The following is an 18,028-nucleotide window of genomic DNA, read 5'->3' on the forward strand; positions in this document are numbered from 1 at the left end:
CATTACCCTAAAGGAATAAGAATTTCATTTTTCGTTCAAATAATTCAATAAACCCAGGTAATCATTAAAAAAAAATTACCAATAAAAAAAAGAACATTTTTGTTGGAGTCTTGGCTACACGTCAATGCCAGATAAATCCTCGACCAGTGGTAATGCTATACTCTGTCGCAGACTCGTGGGCTACGATGAAAAATCGAATATCTCCTTTACCCGAAGTAAAAGCTCAAGCAGCTGAATAATTCGCGCGAAGACCATGAATGGCCATTTGGACCCACGCGCCGATCAACTTTTCTGACAGTGGCCGCGAAACAAGCATTTCCCATCAGATCGCTCGCTCGTCCCTACACGACCCGTGGCCCGAGTACACAGCCTCGATGGTCTGTCAGTGTTGGTACAGGCGCGCAACCGACTATTATTATTATTATTATTATTGCAGCTCAGCCGATATTGACTTTGTCTTTCCGCTACTTCGTCTTGCCATTTAGTTGTAGAGACACACGCAATGAATAGTTTATCGGCAGATTCCCCTTTGCCGACGGAAACGTCTCGAGTCTTTGCTATAATATTACAAACTCGTCTACTTTTCTAAAGTAGATATGTTTAGAGTACACTTTTTATGGCAAACGTGAAGTGCAGCTTGGAGCAAATGTGTTTGACTTTATCAGCTACTTTAATTTGATTTATGCGTCGAATTTCAATATTTTCACAATCTTCAAGATTAATGAGTAAGCACCGTCTATCGTACAAAAGTTTCATTACATTAACTTGACTCACAACTCACATTAGCAATGTAAAAAAAATTGAACAACTTGATTACGCAATACCGTGTTTCGACATCCAGAAATGTGTTATCGAATGGGTTTTTTTCATTATTGAAAATCATGTGGTCAGATCTCGAGTCTGTATGGGAACGTGATAAAACGTTATCGTACGTCTAGTACTAAGAAACGAGCTCGACGAATCTCGAAGTCCGTGTATCCCAGAGCGTCACAATCTTCGGTTAGAGTAACTCGTATACGCGTAAAATGTCAAAATTTATCACACTTGCGTCTAATTGTTGCTTTTTAAATTTTGTATTAATATCTTCGTTTTAAATAAAGACAATTTTCTCATTTTTTTTTTAAATTTTGAGTGATGTTTAAAACAGTGACCATGAAAGGAATCACTCGATTATCCGTGTTACTTTTAGCTTGCATCAACATTCGAGCAATGGAATCACCCCTGTTTGGTCGGGACATTGAAAGGGGACGAAATTTGTTTGTAGTGGCAAATAAAATGGACAAACTTCACGAGACTTATGTATATGCAAAGTGTAGTATTATCAGCTATTTTGGAAACGATACTTCAACTAACTGTACGGTAACATTTGAAACGCCACGCACCACGAACGAATCGAGCATCAAATTTTGTGATGTACAGTATACCACTGACGAAGGTGTCGAGGAGTTTTTCACATCACCCGTTAAGTTATATCTCCTAGATAACAAGAGGGTCATGTTGCAAATACCGCTTACCACGCATCAAGACAATTATCTCATGAAATACAAGTCGCTGTACAGTTTCATCGACATGAGCACATGTGTTAACAATAACCATTATGTTTTATCGAAAAATTCATTGGTTCAAGTGCCATTGGTGAATCAAGACTCAGTCAAATTCATTTATCACAACACCACGATGTGCGGCAGCTTCAGCAATTGTACGATTAAATTTGACTTTGATGGTAATTATTTTATTCATAAAATTAGTAAATATACGAAATGCATATGAAGGCTTTGTTAACCAAAATACTTGAAAATAAGTAAAATTAGAATAAATATTACTTTGACGAACGAGTAATTTTAATAATGCACTTTTTTCATTTCCAACAGGCAACAGAAGAGATGATCCAGTTAATTTTGAAGGCAACATACACAGCTTAGATCTGTCAGTAGCTGTACTGCATAACAGTTTTTTCTACCTTAACCGTCCATGGTACGAATACAGCGAGTTTCAGACGCTATTCCACGTCAATCATGCAGGTCGACAGAGGAACCTGACTCGCTTCTTGCCAGACAAGAAATTGATGCTCCATAAAAAAGCTTCGATATCATCCAGTAACAATTTTTTCGGATTGGGATGGTCAGTAGACGCCAACAACAACGTATTTTCATTCTTTCAGTACAACGCGAAGGGAAAAGTAAAATTGAATACCACGTTGACGTTAACGATTAAAAAAAATTACACGTGTAGCGGAATATTGTGTTTCTTCTCCATTGAACCGCACAACACTCACAACGGCGCACTAGCCCGTATTTATAATCTACCCGAAGGTGGAATGCTCGTTTTCCTGGTTAAATGTCCCACTATGGATTGCACTGGTTTTGATGTTGTTAAAATCAACAAGGACAACAAGTTGGAAGACCAAACAGCAGCAGTAGATGACATTATCAATGATTGTAAATTACCGCCATTTGAGGATTTGTACATGGACTTTTCGGTGGATGATAAACAATTTTGCATCCACACTGTTTGTACCGTCGAGCGCATAGCTCAGACATTTTCTGTCGGCGATTCTGTAAAGTTACGGAGTAGATGCGTTCCCAGGGAAGGCATTTTTTACTTTCCCGTGAATATTTGACTGTACGACTATTTGATTAGTTTTCTAGTAAATGTAAAAATAAATAAGTTGTCTGTATGCAAATAGAACATTGTGGCATTTTTTATTTTTCCACAAACCTTTATACTCCATAATCGGCAACAACATCGCATATATATATATATATATGCATGAGGAGCTTTTCCCAACTACGTAAACATCAACTACAAACGACATATTTATTTCTATTTTATTGACCAAACAATTCAAGCCCCGAAGTGAATATATATGTATGTTTACTTTCTTTCTGCTGGAGTTGTACAGTTCGATAACTTGCTACTCGCAAGAGATGTTGGAAATCAAACAATTTTACGATTGCAAGCTCCTTTCCATCCGTACAACCACTCTACTACTCATTTACGGGATCTTTATAAAACTCTTTTGGCTATTATCACTACTCTTCGTGTAGTTCTTCAACCATTGTCAAATAAAATCAATCCATCAGCTCGGAATTATATATTTTTTTTTTTTTAAGTAGTGTTATACAAAACAACTAGTTATTGATTCTAATTGAGTAAAATATAAAAAATTTTACGGCGTGTCCTATACCTGTAGTGGCCGTACAATATTTTTCATCATTACAAGGAAATTCTCTCTGATTTTTAAGTCAGTTTTATAATATTTTTATCCATGGTAATATTGAATATTCTGTTTTTGCCAAGCTTTTTTTTTATCTTCGGAGCCTCTTACTTCCTCTTCTGCAGTATTGGCGGGTAATGCTCTTTTGTACACGTCATTTCGTGATAAGTAATGTCTGAGTGATTGGAAATATAATGAGCCGTGGACGGGTGTGTGAGACACTATAACACCTTCACAACTTGTACGTTTTTGGTATATAAATATATAATAATAATGTGATCAAGCCATAAAACCAAGCAAGGCCAGTAAATTTGAATAATTGTACAAGCTGTTGGTTCGTAAACATCGAGCAGTGATACAGACAGGAAAATGTCCCGAGTACCTACTGGCTGCTTCAAGGCGTATTTTTTTCTGAAGTTTTCACTTGGTATTGTAAGAGATTTTCGTTTGCCATCCATCCCAAAGAAGAAAATAGTTTTTAAGTAAAAACAAAAAAACTATGTTGTAATAAAAAAATATATTAAATTATTCCATTGAAAAAATAACAAAGGTGGCCTTTGGCTCGAACTCATGATTTAAAGATCACTATTCAACATCCATCGAATTGGTGATTTTTAAAAAGTAATCCGGTTATCGGACATCGGTGAAATTCAAAAACCATTTTGGCGCGGCTTCAATTATTCAAGTGCCGCTGTTTTGTGCTCGAGCGTGCGGGCACCTATAAATATTTTCCTAGTCCCTTGGAATAATTGCACCGGCCATCGATTGTTTCCACAGCCGCGGAATAATTAAAACTCGCGTTTCTCCGGACAGAAGCGAATTAAATATATATATTCGATCCACACGATCCACCTATTTTCCCTCGAATCTCGGGTGCCATCGATATAACCAATTGGTCGATCAAATCAACGAGCGACTACGACATGCCCACTTTTTTCCGAAATAAATTCCTATTGGAATTTTCAAACTGTCTCTCAAAATTAATCGGTACAATTAGTTGGAAGTATTCGTTTGATCAGGTTTTACTTATGTACTGCTGATTAAATTGCATCCAATTATTTTTCACCAATCAAATACCAGAATTGTTTTATAATTTGTATAAAAAATAAAAATAAACAATGCTAAGCAATAATCTATTTCTATTTTCAACTTCAAAGTATTTAATTTTTCGTAAAATAATCTAATTAAATGATCCAACACGTAGGTACAGGTAATCACGTAATAGAAAAACTGTTAGGCTTTTGAGAAAGAGCTTTTCTTCCAATAAAAAAAAGAACATTTTTGTTGGAGTCTTGGCTACACGTCAATGCCAGATAAATCCTCGACCAGTGGTAATGCTATACTCTGTCGCAGACTCGTGGGCTACGATGAAAAATCGAATATCTCCTTTACCCGAAGTAAAAGCTCAAGCAGCTGAATAATTCGCGCGAAGACCATGAATGGCCATTTGGACCCACGCGCCGATCAACTTTTCTGACAGTGGCCGCGAAACAAGCATTTCCCATCAGATCGCTCGCTCGTCCCTACACGACCCGTGGCCCGAGTACACAGCCTCGATGGTCTGTCAGTGTTGGTACAGGCGCGCAACCGACTATTATTATTATTATTATTATTATTGCAGCTCAGCCGATATTGACTTTGTCTTTCCGCTACTTCGTCTTGCCATTTAGTTACGACAGAAACGTCTCGAGTCTTTGAATATTATGTTTTTTATAAACATGTCTACTTTATCATTTGTAACAATACCTATTAAATGTATAAAAATAAAAAATGTCTTAATTGCTCTGTTTTGTTTTTTTACTATTAGTGTATTCCCATGTACACGTCAAACCTCAATAATATTTGTACAATCCGTAAGAGTTACGAGTAAGGACATTTTTTACCGCTAATTTTATTACTTTATGGGACAAGGTAACGTTAATAATAACACTGATTTTCACCCTTCTTTCTCATTCATCTACTTATACATAAAAGCTTAAACCTCTACTCTTTATCCATTTTAACTTGAGCTAATACTTGCGACCTCACCATCATTTTACTTAATTTGTACTTTTATTTTTGATTTTTTTGGCTACCCCTCAATTATTATATCCTTGATCTCAAATGTTAATTTACTTTTGTAAACTAATCTGTATACTTATGCGTTTTAATATACACTGTAAAATTTGGACCCATGTGTGGTTACACCACATGGTTTAATAAATATTACTTTTACGTACGGTTCTTTTTTTTGGTTTTTTTACAGCTTCATCTTGTAACAATGTATTCCAAAACCCAAAGCTACAAGTAGATTTTTCTCATTGAAAAAAATATAGTAAGATCTCAAGTCGGACACATAAGGTGCGAGACAATCATTATTTGTCTAGTGCTAAACAATGGACGTACGTTTTAGTCCACGTCTCTTAGAGTGTCACAACTTAAGGTCAGAATAACTTGTACCTACACGTAAAAATAAAATATGTATTACAACTGTGTCTTTTACGTGTTGACCTTTTGGATTTATTTTCAAAGTTATGTAAGATACAATTTTATCTCACCGTAACACTAGCATGTACACATGCATATCTGTAAAAATTTTTATTAAATAGGTTTTTCCTAATTAAAAATTATGTGCCAAGATCTTAGCTGGTATAAAAACGCGATGAAACACTATTGTGAGTACAGTAATAAAAATATAGCTCGACAAATCTGTACACCTCGTAGTTCCACGAATTTCAGGGAAAGTATTTAGTACACGTACTTATTTTTTATATTGGCCCACAGTGGTATGAGTCTGATCGATATTATACGCTATTTTTTGTTTCGGTATTTGAGAATTTCATGTTGAATAGAAAACCATCGATTTCGTCAAGTAATAAGCATTTCGGAGTAGGTTGGTCCATGGGTCCCAAAATATTTTCTTTTGTGCAATACGATGACGAAAATAACGTGAAATTCAATACAACATTCAAACATAACGACATGAATACTTGTATTGGATCATCTTGTGCTCATACTTATATTGGTTTCGATGTTATTAAAATCGATAAAGCCGGCCACATTGTTGGACACACGACAGTAAATGACGTTTTTAATGATTGTCGAACACCTATAATAGACGATTTGTTTATAGACTTTTCAGTAGATGATAAACAATTTTGTATCCACACTGTTTGTACCATTGAGCGCACAGCTCAGACTTTCTTGAGGTTTCAACAAACATATGAATTAACAACTTATGCAGGCTCTGCATGTTTTACCGTGATCAGGTACTTCGTTGCAGGGTAAACCTTCCAAAAAGGTTTATTTTATGGTTTTATTGAAACATCTTTGAAAAAAAGTTCATTGGACTGTTGAATTTAAATTGAGTATGGGACCTTTTGATATTTTTTGTAGCTATACTATCGCGATTCTTTGTGCAGTTCTCCAACTATACTGTACGATTTTAATTTACCCGCAATTCATCAATTCATAAACATGATTGTGTTTAAATTATTACAACAAAAATTTCAAACACAGTAAAATTACTCATTTTTGCGACATGTCTTACCCATGATACATCCTCTCTATCATTATTAGGTCATTCTCCCTTTCTTTGAAATCAATTTTATATTTCTTGTGTGAAAATATTAATTATTCTACTATTGCCAAACTTTTTGTTATCTTCGGAGTTCCTTTCTTCCACTTTATTTGCTCTATTGGCGGGATAATGCATGCCTGTCCAATATGTATGTCATTGGCAATGCACTATTGTACACGTCATTTCGTTACAAGTAGTTTCTGAGTAAGTAAGAATATTACGGACGGGTGCACTGGACCAAATTCTTTCCGTGGTCTGCTGAACCTTCTTGGTTAGATAATCCCTTGTTTTTTTTTTTTTTTTTTTTTTTATTTTTTAAACTGTATGTGACCGTGAGACAACCCTCTTCTTTGAACTAAATTTTTATTTCCAAAAGGAGGCAAGAGAAAATTACCTCCTCGAGAGTGTAGTACGGAGTACAGATGAAGAAAAACGAGGCGGAAAAAAAAGAAACTCATGCTAATGTCCGGAGCACTCGCTGGCAGGGCCGCCAATATGTACGTAGGTACGTATTAACAATCGTTAGCGGCTCCCGTTCGAACCGACGGCGCCAAACTCCGGGCCAATTAAAGTACCGGAGGGCACCGCCGAATCCTCGGCCCCGTTTTTCCCAAGATTATTCCGCGAAACTACCCTCCACTCCCCGTGTAAATTAATTGGCGCTCCAGTTTAACGGTAAGGCGATTCCAGTTGGTCCGAAGCGAAATATTGATTAATTTTAATTATAGTCGCCTCCTGTCTTTGCTCTTTTTTTCCCCCTCCTCCTTCCTCAGCCGCGCACGGAGCAAACGAGGATTTCAGGTTTTCCAGGCCGCGATACTTTCGGGCGCCTCCGGCTTTACTCGACACGGAGACGTTGATTTTAATTGACCCGGTCAGCGCGTATTTTCAGCCCCGATCGACCTTACACTCGCAGGTTGTCGAGGTCGCGCTAAATCCGACACAATATTTTTGCACGAGACCTTGGATATCCGCGCGCACAGCCCAAGCGAGAGCATTAAAAACGCAGGGAGGAGATCTCGTGTACCAAAGTAGCTACGGTGCGGTGTGTCTTTAAAACCCGGCAAGAGAAAAAAAAAAAAATGAGGTCGCACAGGAGGTAGGGGGGACACACCGAGAAAGAAGTTGAGCCGGGAGCTCGTGTAATGCAGGGTAATGCCTCGGCACTTAGCGGAGTATAAATAAGCGTTAAATCCGTGCTCGGAGGCCTTAATCTGTATTTTTCTCCCTTCCCGCGGGGCTTTCTCGGGAATACATTATCACCCGGGCCGGGGGACTTTATCGTTCGGCCGATAAAGACCTCCGCGAGCGCCGGGAAAAAGTATACGGGGGATGTTTAAGGGTATATACATAGGGTGTACAGGACCTGCTGTCGCACCTCATTGTCGAAGCTTATACAGCCGCGGCTAATCTTTGTAATCTGTCGCGCGGTGGTTTCACCTCGTGGAGATGATATTTCCCAGCACGTGGGCGTACCATATTGCGGACAAAAGTGGTATTTGAAAGGGGAAAAAAAATTGCGTGATCTCGGCGTTATTTGCGTCCGTCGGAGTTGATTAGTTTCAATTTTGCGTATCCCCAAATGTAGGTTTTTTTTATCAGCGGGCGAAAGACGGAGCTCGAGCTAGTCGCCCGAATCCGATCAGTTTGAGTACAATCGCCGAGCGTACCACAACTGGTGAGTCTCTTCTCCTCTTTTTACGCAAGCCCCTTTTATTTTTCTCTCGCAAAATATAAATTAAAACTCGACATGTCTCGATTGTCGACGCGTTCACAATCGAAAAGTTATAAAATATCAGTACCAAATGCATGATTTTCCCAATTAATTGTTTGGGCCGATATGAATTTCCAAGCGTTACATTCAAATTCAAATTAATAATAAAAATTTCAAAGTGATTTGTACATTATGTATGATTTCGACTATCGATCAAATTAATGAAAATCGGCAAAAGTAGCGCCCTGCTTTCACTCGATTCGCATTACATAAGTAATCTCGGCGTTGAGGAAAAAAAAATCCGCGATAAGTCCCCAAGTAACAGTTGCGGAATCGAGATACGAGGCGCTTCCCTTACATAATAACGAGCGCTTCAAGTAAAAGCAATAATAATAATAATAACGAAAGAAATGATTGACAGTATCCCACAGATCGACCATGTTTCGTCTGGTGTTGGTGATGGGGGTGCTCGTCCACTCGGGCTTGGCCAAGCCCACGGGCAACTGTATGATATTCTGCGACGAGCCTTGGATGGGCGGCTACAATCAAGCTCCGTCGCAGGGCTCGTACTACGGCTACAACCCCCGAGGGAGCTACGGCCAGCCCAGCGCCAGGATCCAGAGCCCCCGCGACATCGGCTACGTCCAGCCGGGCAACTACTACCCACCCGGGCCCAGCTACGGCAGACTCCAGGGCCCCCCGATGCCCCAGCTCGAGGCCCTCTTCCACCAAACCGCGAGCCAGAGCAGCCAGAGCAGCAGCTCCTCCACCGGCTACATCCGCCAGTACCCCGGCATCAACCCCGGGCCCGCCGTCCAACAGGAGCCCCTCCGCCGAAGCCCCGCCAAGCTCTGCGCCAACGAGTACAACGACCCGTGCTACTAGCCCGCACCCCCTCGACTCGACAACGGCCGATCACGTCAAATGGATTATGTATATATTATACACCCCGACAAATAAATACAACCATCGTCATATCGTTTGCCACCCCCCAGCTTTTCTTTTTCTCTTTTCACCCCGTATACGTCCATGTAGCCGATTCCTCTGTGCGTCTATATATATACATATACTAGGCAAGTTTCCGAGCATCAGTGCGATTATCGTTACAGCCGACGAGTTGGTTAATCTGCGGGGGCCGTAGGAATTAATGTTACAGCCACTCGTGGCCCGTCAGTGGTTGTACCTCTATACCCACGCAAAGATCACGCTTGGCTGGCCAACTTACAATCGTACATGTTCCCTTGAAAGGCGCTTTGATTTTGGTGCAGCGACAACAGGCGGATGTATACGTGTATCATACATATACACCTTTGCATTCCGCTCGTTAACGATATGCACTCGAAGCCTCGCATTCTGGACATGTCGAGATCGCCGGGGATCGCACACACGCACGGAATCCCCCATCGAACGAGGAGGAGGAGGAGGAGGGATTTGACGGAGCGTCGTGAAAATTTATCGTCCGGTGGCACGGTATGCAAGGCAAGTGCCTCGGATTGACGACGTCGTTGGCGTCGTTTGAGCGCCTGGCACATACGTATATACACAAACACACAATGGAAAACGACGCGACGCATTTCTCGAGTTATTGAGAAATCGCTTTGGGGATGAACGGGGAAATAAGTATACCACGCACAGCAACTATCGGGGGATTGAATGTATACGGGGCCCACTAAACGCAAATCGAACGAGATAATCCAAAAGTTGGGATGAGGGGGGGGGGGGAAGAAAAACACACAAGTCGTACAAGCTCTGAGAGCACACACACACACACATTGGAAGGATGTAGGAGCTGCGGGGAACAATGTCTTGTCGGTTAGCCCCGTGGGGTGTAACGGACGACGACTCGCGGCCAAAGAGTCGTTAGACCTTGGCTCCCCTTCGTGTCCGCCTCCTCCTGCTCCCTTTCCATTTCCTCGCTAACTAACTGCGGGAGCCGTACGTGCGCGTTTGGATATGTGTGTGTGTGTGTGTGTTGGGTCGTTCGTTTTGCGGATAATTGCCAAAAGCGACGAGGGAGAGAAGTCGAAGTATGCGCGCGTGGGAGGGGAGGGGGGGTTGTGCAGACAGACGGGCAGAGAGAGAGAGAGAGAGAAGCGGAGCGGATTTGAAGATGCCGACGTGAGCGCCGGTGCTTGTGGCGAGGGTTACGACCCGTTGGCGATGGTTTCCCACAGGAGGTGGCTTGTGGCTCGTCATTCGAGAGTAATCTTCCGCCGAGCGCTTGTACTTACACGGCCCGGGTCTTTTAATTTCACGCGCGGGACCGAACCGAATTGCGTCGCTACGACGGTGCGTTTAAACATCGAAATGGACTTTCTTTTCTGTTTTTTTTTGTTTTTTTTTTTTTCCCGTGCAGCTAGAGGCAGAACAGATCAATCGCGCCAACGGAACCATATGGTGTAATTTTAGATGACGAAAACGATTGACGTTTGGATTTACGACAGTGTCACTCGAGCATCGTTATGTCATGTAAGGCAGTTTTGTTGAAAATACTTTCGATAGCTTATCAAAGAGATACGACGAAAGCCGTTGATTTATCTACGGAGGGCCAGCATAGCGTTAGCGAATGTAAACGATGTATCGTTGATTGCGTGACGTACAACGAAATATAAAAAATTATTTTTGCTAACTATACCTCAAGTATGTGTGCAGAGTTTCAATTTTTGAATTACACTTTTGATATTTGAAAATATATGGCTTGAAAACCCCAATGGAAAACGCTCTGTATACTATATGCTCTTTGGCTCTTTACCCCTGAAAGTGCAAAATCTGCAACACCTGTACTCCTTTACACAGTGAAACCAAAATGAAGATTTCTAAAAAACAATCCATACGTATAGGTACAACTCTTGCCTCAGACATATGCGCACCACATGGGAATGATCCGCGAGTGGTGCAGGGACTCTGGATGTAATTATCATCGATCAGCCTTCTTTTCAGGAGCGCGAAGTATAATCATCACCGCAACGTTCCTTGGTTTCGGACGGTTGGTCCGCGAGGAGCTACTCTTTTTGGTAAAATTATATAGGCCCGGCGCGCAAGAGGAGGAGGGGGAGGGCCATAATTCAATCCTCGGGCAATTGGCGCGCGCTCGGAAAGGACGGTAATTGCTCCCGGCAGCCATCTCGAACGTAATCGGGCGAGATGATCGCGTATCTTACGACTTGATTGCTCGTCATTGAGGAGAATGCGTTTACGCCACCCCCGAGAGACGAGGTCTCATCTGTCGCGGCAACACCACCCTACCTTCCGTTTTAATTTTGATGCCTACGTACCGGTTTCGGGTGGATTCGACACGTCGGAGAAATAAAAATTGAGCGATTTGTCGAAGAAGAGAAAAAAATACAAGTTGGTCGAGTTGTAAGCGAAAAGCGTGCAGATAAGCAAAGTGAGACGCGTCAAGACAGCCGTGGGATAACGAGACGCGAGGGAAATGACGAGGGGGGGGGTGTCCCCCAACTCTCCACCGAAACGAGGGGGTTCGAAGTTTCGAGTCTTACGTCGTCGAGATAATGGATGACAAATTGTAACGACGGATTTCGAATGCGTAATGCGCGCCTGCCGATGCTCGGGCTCGTCGTTTTACTTATCAGGCTCGCGCGAGTACGTATACAATAGTCACGTTGCGTCGGGGCCTCGTTGAGCAGACAATCGTGGGATTGGTTTGGGTTTATCAATGAAGGATTCGAACCGAGACGGGTGAACAAAGTAGCCAGAAAATCTCTCTCCGCACCTGTCGTATAATCACGCTGTCGCTTCGTGCAGGACGCCTCGGCGAGGTGACAATAGATGTGACCTTAAAAAAAAGGAAGAGACGGACAAAAAGATGGTTTAAGGAACAAAAAATAATGAGGCGAGAAGCGCGTATTGTGCGTCGAGAAAATTAATTTTGCGGGCCGAACAAAACGCTAATTCCACCACTCAAAGGCGCTCTTCCACTTAAAAAAAAAAAAACAAAACAAAAAAACTTTCAATCCAAGGATCCCCACTGTACAATCGCGTGTAATTTGCTTTCTCCTCGGGAAGAGGGATGATTTTTGTCCCCGTCGAGCTTTGAAAGCGCACCGCTTCGCGCTCAATCGGCCCAAAAAGTTGTTCCTCCGAGCGAGAGCTGCCGGGATTTTAAAAGCGCTAATTATCGGGGGACCATGTGGCTGTTGGAGCCCGTTTCAAGCGAAGCTTAAAGTTTGAATGGGAGAGAGAGAGAGAGAGTGGGTATTTTGCAGATAAAGTTTTTCATCCCCGGGCCAACCTCGTCAAGTTGAGAACTGGCAATTAATTCGCTCGCAAATCTCTAAATTATTCAGGACCTAATAATGTGTCCCAGATATTTATAAAAGCGAGCCCTGACGTCGAGTGCTCGCCACCGGCAGCTCCGACCTCGATAATTAGCGCTCTCGGGAACTTTTGTAGAAAAGCGCGGTCGAGCCGGGTATACATATATTTATATGTATTCATATAGGTATACAAGAGAAGGAAATTGCTAATTAACGGGGCATTTTCACCTTTGTCGAATAATAACGCTAATAACCAAGCTATGCCGTAATATTTCGGAGCTTCCGGATTTATTAACGGATTCCCCATTCATTATCAACGAGGCTCCAACAAAATCTCCACCGATGGAACCATCATTGTCTCCGCGAAATTATATTCCAGGCAAAAGTAGACAGGGGTGTAACGGTGTCGTGGACTCGAGGTGAAATTCATATCGGGTCGAGGCTTGAACGGAGGAATAAAGTGGACGCGAGAAAAACACGTCATGTACACCGAGTTGTGCGGTATAATGCAGAGGCGCACCGGGCAAAGGGAGATAAGCAAGACGGGGGTCCCGTACCAGCGGAGAAGGTCATAATTGGAGATGAGAGTCCGGTCTCGCGAAATTACGAACCAGACACCCTGCCTTCCCTCGCGAGTTCGCTCTCGGCAGCTTCATTTAACAGTCCTTGTTTATAAACTGAAACAGGACTCGCGCCGCGTAATACAGCTCCGCTTCTAATTACCGGGAGAGCACCGCTCTTTCGTCGCTTAATTTCCCCCCCACCCCCGCGCTCCCCGTTTTTTCCTCCAATTTTGCATTTAATGCGCCCGAGTCTCTCTCTCTGCGGCCGCCGGTGCTCAAGTTCCGTCTCGAATTAATCACTCCACGCCGACTCGCCTGCTCAGTGGTGCCGATTGTTCCTTGGGCACGGCCGCGTTAAAAACCTAATAAATGGCCGGGAAAGCAAGCCGATAATTAACTCTTTCGGGGAGAAAAGGACCAGCGTTCCGGCTACTCGAGAGATGATGGCTAATTAATTTAATTACCGCCTCTGCAGATTTCCAGCTCCGGCGTTTAGCTCCCCGCAACTCGAGAGTTTCGCCTGCTCGTGCTTTTTGTACTTACTCCTCTTACCCCGATGTATAGTTTTCATTTTTTGTTGGATCGCTTCGACTCCTTGGGTCGAGAAATCACTCGCAGTGAAACAGGTCGGCGTTTGGTCAGACGGGCGCAATGACTCGCGAGGAAAGTTTTATGCGCTTACCTATAGGCATGTACGCTCGTGAGTAGGAAAATTTCAAGTGTACACGACAAACGAGGGATAGAGCCGCAGTCGTATCGCCAACGACTTGCCAGCTCCTTCTCTCCTACGTCCGCCACCACGCCGAGACTCTATAGAGATGCTATCTCTATTTCATTAACATTATTCTCCGCGCTGGCGCCTCATCCCTTCCATGTATATAATATGTATATATACATGTACACTCGAGAGCAGCTCGGCTCCCTCTTCGATACGTATACTACTACTCCTTGGATACGCGGCGCAAACTTTCATCAGCGGTATATATAGTATACGTGGGGGGCGTGTTTCGGGAAAAAAAATTTTTGCCTTTGTTGCATTAATTGGGCCGAGGCGAGTGATTGATCGCCGGCCGCTCTTTGTTCCGCTTCGAGGGGAACAATCGTTCCGTTCTCTCTCTCTCTCTCTTGGTCTGAAAGACGCGGGCACTGGATGTAATTGAATTTAATATTACCGGGTTGTACCGCTTGAGGCGCTCTCGCTGCGTCTTATTGTTACTTTCCCCGCCGAGGTGTAATTAGTTTTGTCGAACACCGCTCCCCTTCCTAACCTAGGCTTGTTGGTGTTTTTCCACGGGGATGTTGTATAAAAAATCGTACTCTTGAGCCGATTGAGGACGAGAGGGCCCTTGTGAAACTAATACCCACTTTTGGGCGGAAAAGTCTGTTAATAAAAAGAGGGGGCCGTACGAAAAAAAAAAAGAAAAAAGTTTCCTCCGACCGCGCGAGATATGCAAATCCCGGGCCGTAATCGTTAGGACGAGAAATCCGTAAAAGGCCTCGGTGCTGCAGTGGGAGTGCACTCGAGTTGGCTCGCGTGTAAAACTGCGCAAATCCCCAGGGGAGGGCCAATTAATGGCGTTACAAGATCGAAGGGAAAAAGTGAGGAGGAGTTTTGGGGCGGGAGGGAAAAAAAGGTACAAATCCGATTAAACAACGGTGGCATTAAAAAATAAAAAAGGGGGATTTTTGGCGTTCGGGGCACACCAGAGTATAATCCGGGCGGGATTTTAATGCCGTCAATATTAAATACTCGGGCAATCGTCGATGAAGCGGACCGTAAAAAACCACCGCTGTGCAGTCCATCTGGCAAAATGCGGCTCAGCGGGGGTAGCGTAAAAAAACGAGCCCGCCGGAATAACGCGATTTCCCCGGTGGGTGGGGTTAAAAAGAGAGCGGCTCGTGGAAAGTGAATGATAAATCAAAGGAGCTCCCAGGCCCTTATCGTTAGTCCTGGTTTGGCGTTATAATCCGACCACTGGACAGTTGGAACCAAAAAAAAGAGGCTGCAGAGGCTGGCGGAACAGAGAGACCCACGGTAACTGCGATGCAGTGGCACATGAAAATGAGAAAAAGAGGAAGTAGCGCATGTATATATATACGTATAGCGGGAAGGAGGAGGGCGAAATGGCCCGGAATTCAATAGCAACAAACTCCGGGCGGGTATTATTCGGCAGTAAAATTTTATTTCTCAAACATTTATCGGAGCCCGGTGCTTCTGTACGGCGGAGGGGTCTATTGGCCACGGGTGGACGGAAAAAGAAAAAAATAAGGGCATACGGCTAATGCTCGAGAAAATGGACCGGTCGTTGTTGTTGTTTTTTTTTTTTTTTTTTTTTTTCCATCATCCTTTTTTCAAATGCATATACATGCGAGCTTAAATTGTCGTATTTTCACAATGATAAAAGTAAAAAAATGAAAAAACGATGGGATCGAAAAATTTGAAAGCGCGCCGAGTCGATACAACCCGAGCAAAAGCCCGATACAAAACCCGGTGAAAAACGCGAGGGAAAAAAAAAATTTCAAAGCCACAGCGGGACAGCAAACACGAGTTGTGTGGGTATAGAAAAAAACGCGGGGAAGGGGGGAAGATAGAAAAAGGCGCAGAAACAAACGACAACGCGCTCGTGTCCGTGCGGCTGTTATATTTTGATAACGACAAATTATTGTCACGAAAAAGAGTAGGCGAGCGAGAGGAAGAGAGAACGGGCTATCGGACGTGTCCGGCGCGCTAATCTCCCGATATTTTAGCGGATTTATACTCTCGGCGCGCCGCCGTGCGGGTACACGTATACATATACACGTCTAATAGATCGAGGAAAAGCTCGACCGGGCTTTCGCAGCCTGACACGTTTACATTCACCAGCCGGGCTCTCCCCTGTGCTCCCTTTTTTTCTATACTGTCGAAACGCAGATAGATACGCTTTTGATTTAATATTCAGTAAAAAAAAAAAGAAAAAAAAAAAGGATAAAAGGATTTCTATACGATGAATCAACAGCTGCGAAGAGCGACTCGAAGAATCAATTAATCAAGGGTCCTCTTTTTCTCCCGTATCATACCTCGTAAAGGCAGGTGTAGCATTAAAGTCACAACAGGCACATGGAATATTCAAAATCATAAACGTCGTGTGTTTCCGCGCGCAGTGCAGTTTGCGAGACGAGGCACACCTGATCCCCGACCGGCTAAATTGACGCTCTAATCTGCCATAACTCAGGATTAAGCTCCGAAAGTGCGACGCGCGAGAGGGACGGGAGAAAAGCTTTGCCCGTATAACTACACACGGTAGCACCTATACGCTCTGCTCGTGTTACACATGTGGAGTTGCTCTTGAGACTGGAAGGACATTAACGGAAGCTGGTCCTGGCCATTAATTGGACCGTTCGACTATCAATTAACCATTTTTTTTTTTCTCAATCAGTTTAAAACTCGAGTCGTGTGTAAGATGTGCTCCAAGGTACACAGTTTTGCGCGTCGAAGCAAACGAAAACAAAAACACACGGAGCTTGCGAGAATCTTCGTGTCCGGGAGTACCACTACCACCAATATACATCCTCGGCTTCATGTTTCAGCAATCGTATGCGGTAATCTCTCGAGCAGCAGAGACTCTTAGGTGCAGTAAAGCGCGCCATTTCGCCTCATTGTTACTGCGACTCCGGCCTCCCCTCTGCTGCTCTATACCCAACTACATTATTATATAGATGTACAAAAGAGAGAGAGAGAGAGAGGAAGGGAGCCCCGGCCCTGCGTCTGGCGTTTATGACGCCGCCGAGGAGTTAAGATCTCGTTACGAGGAGAAGCCCCGAATAAAAGAGCCCCGAGCCTGCTGTACCGCAGCTCCACGGCAGACGCAACTTCTTCTCTCCCCCCCCTCCTTCCGATAGTCGCTTGTCTCCTGCAGTTCCCTCTGCCGTTGTATCTTTCCACATGTATAGGTACATATGTGTATACACCGAGTGAGTATCTCCTTTTTGCGCTCGAATGATAAATATTTCCGATTTTTGCGAGCAAAGGGTCGGGGAACAACAGGACTCGAGGGCCACACGATGCACAATTGGGCCTTATTTCGACTGCACCACCGAGTGGCTGGGGTTTTCCCATTGGCCGTGCCAAAGAAAGACTTTTTCTCACTTTGGGGGCTATTTTTGATCATCAGGGGACGTTTTTTTCCTTTTACATGAGGCGTTGGGAGGTATGAGGAGAAGCGGGACTAATCCCCGGTCATAAGTCTCGAAGCGGAGTCGTTCGTCATACCCATACGCGCGAAGGAAGCGCAAACACGCGGCTCGCGGAAAAAATCCCTTGGCCAAACAGCCGGGCCGAATTTACGGCTTGCGCCGGAAGTTTTTAATCGGCTTTGTCGCGCTCGAAGATCTGCGAGGGAAAAAGCGAAAAAAAAAACGGCACTTTGTATACGATCGGTTTATATCGTGTAATAAAATTCCGGTATTTTGCAAATAAGAAAAAAGAATAGGAACAAGTGAGTCATATAAACAATGAAATGACATTGGTGTCGTACGTGAGTAAAGAAAGATCGCATCTTGCCAAAGTACCGATAAAACGCGCCGGCGTTTATATAAAGCTGTGCGCGACGATTGTCACCCGCAACGTTTCGTTCCTTTGATTTTTGTGCTCGTGTTTACGTCCTCTCGTGACTCTCTTATCGGGACCGAGCGAGCCATTGTGCCCACTCGCCGAGGCCG

General features: G+C 43.5%; 1 protein-coding gene across 1 annotated transcript; it reads left to right on the forward strand.

The window, feature by feature from the left end:
* The first annotated feature begins 996 nt into the window (after positions 1–996).
* On the forward strand, positions 997–2,688 carry LOC106645517 (uncharacterized). Its single transcript, XM_014361402.2, has 2 exons — positions 997–1,723; positions 1,872–2,688. Exons 1-2 carry the CDS (start codon positions 1,135–1,137, stop codon positions 2,618–2,620), a joined length of 1,338 nt encoding a protein of 445 aa, XP_014216888.2. The 5' UTR covers positions 997–1,134; the 3' UTR covers positions 2,621–2,688.
* The last annotated feature ends 15,340 nt before the right edge of the window (positions 2,689–18,028 follow it).

The sequence above is a fragment of the Copidosoma floridanum genome, unplaced genomic scaffold (assembly GCF_036245765.1).
Source record: "Copidosoma floridanum isolate Cflo_tuat_1 unplaced genomic scaffold, Cflo_Japanese_pri ptg000007l, whole genome shotgun sequence".
NCBI classification, from domain to species: Eukaryota; Metazoa; Arthropoda; class Insecta; order Hymenoptera; family Encyrtidae; genus Copidosoma; species Copidosoma floridanum.

Coding starts and splice junctions, on each gene's coding strand:
- LOC106645517 (XM_014361402.2), top strand. CDS start 1,135: ATGTTTAAAACAGTGACCATGAAAGGAATCACTCGATTATCCGTGTTA. Junction 1,724..1,871: donor GATTAAATTTGACTTTGATG/GTAATTATTTTA, acceptor CATTTCCAACAG/GCAACAGAAGAGATGATCCA.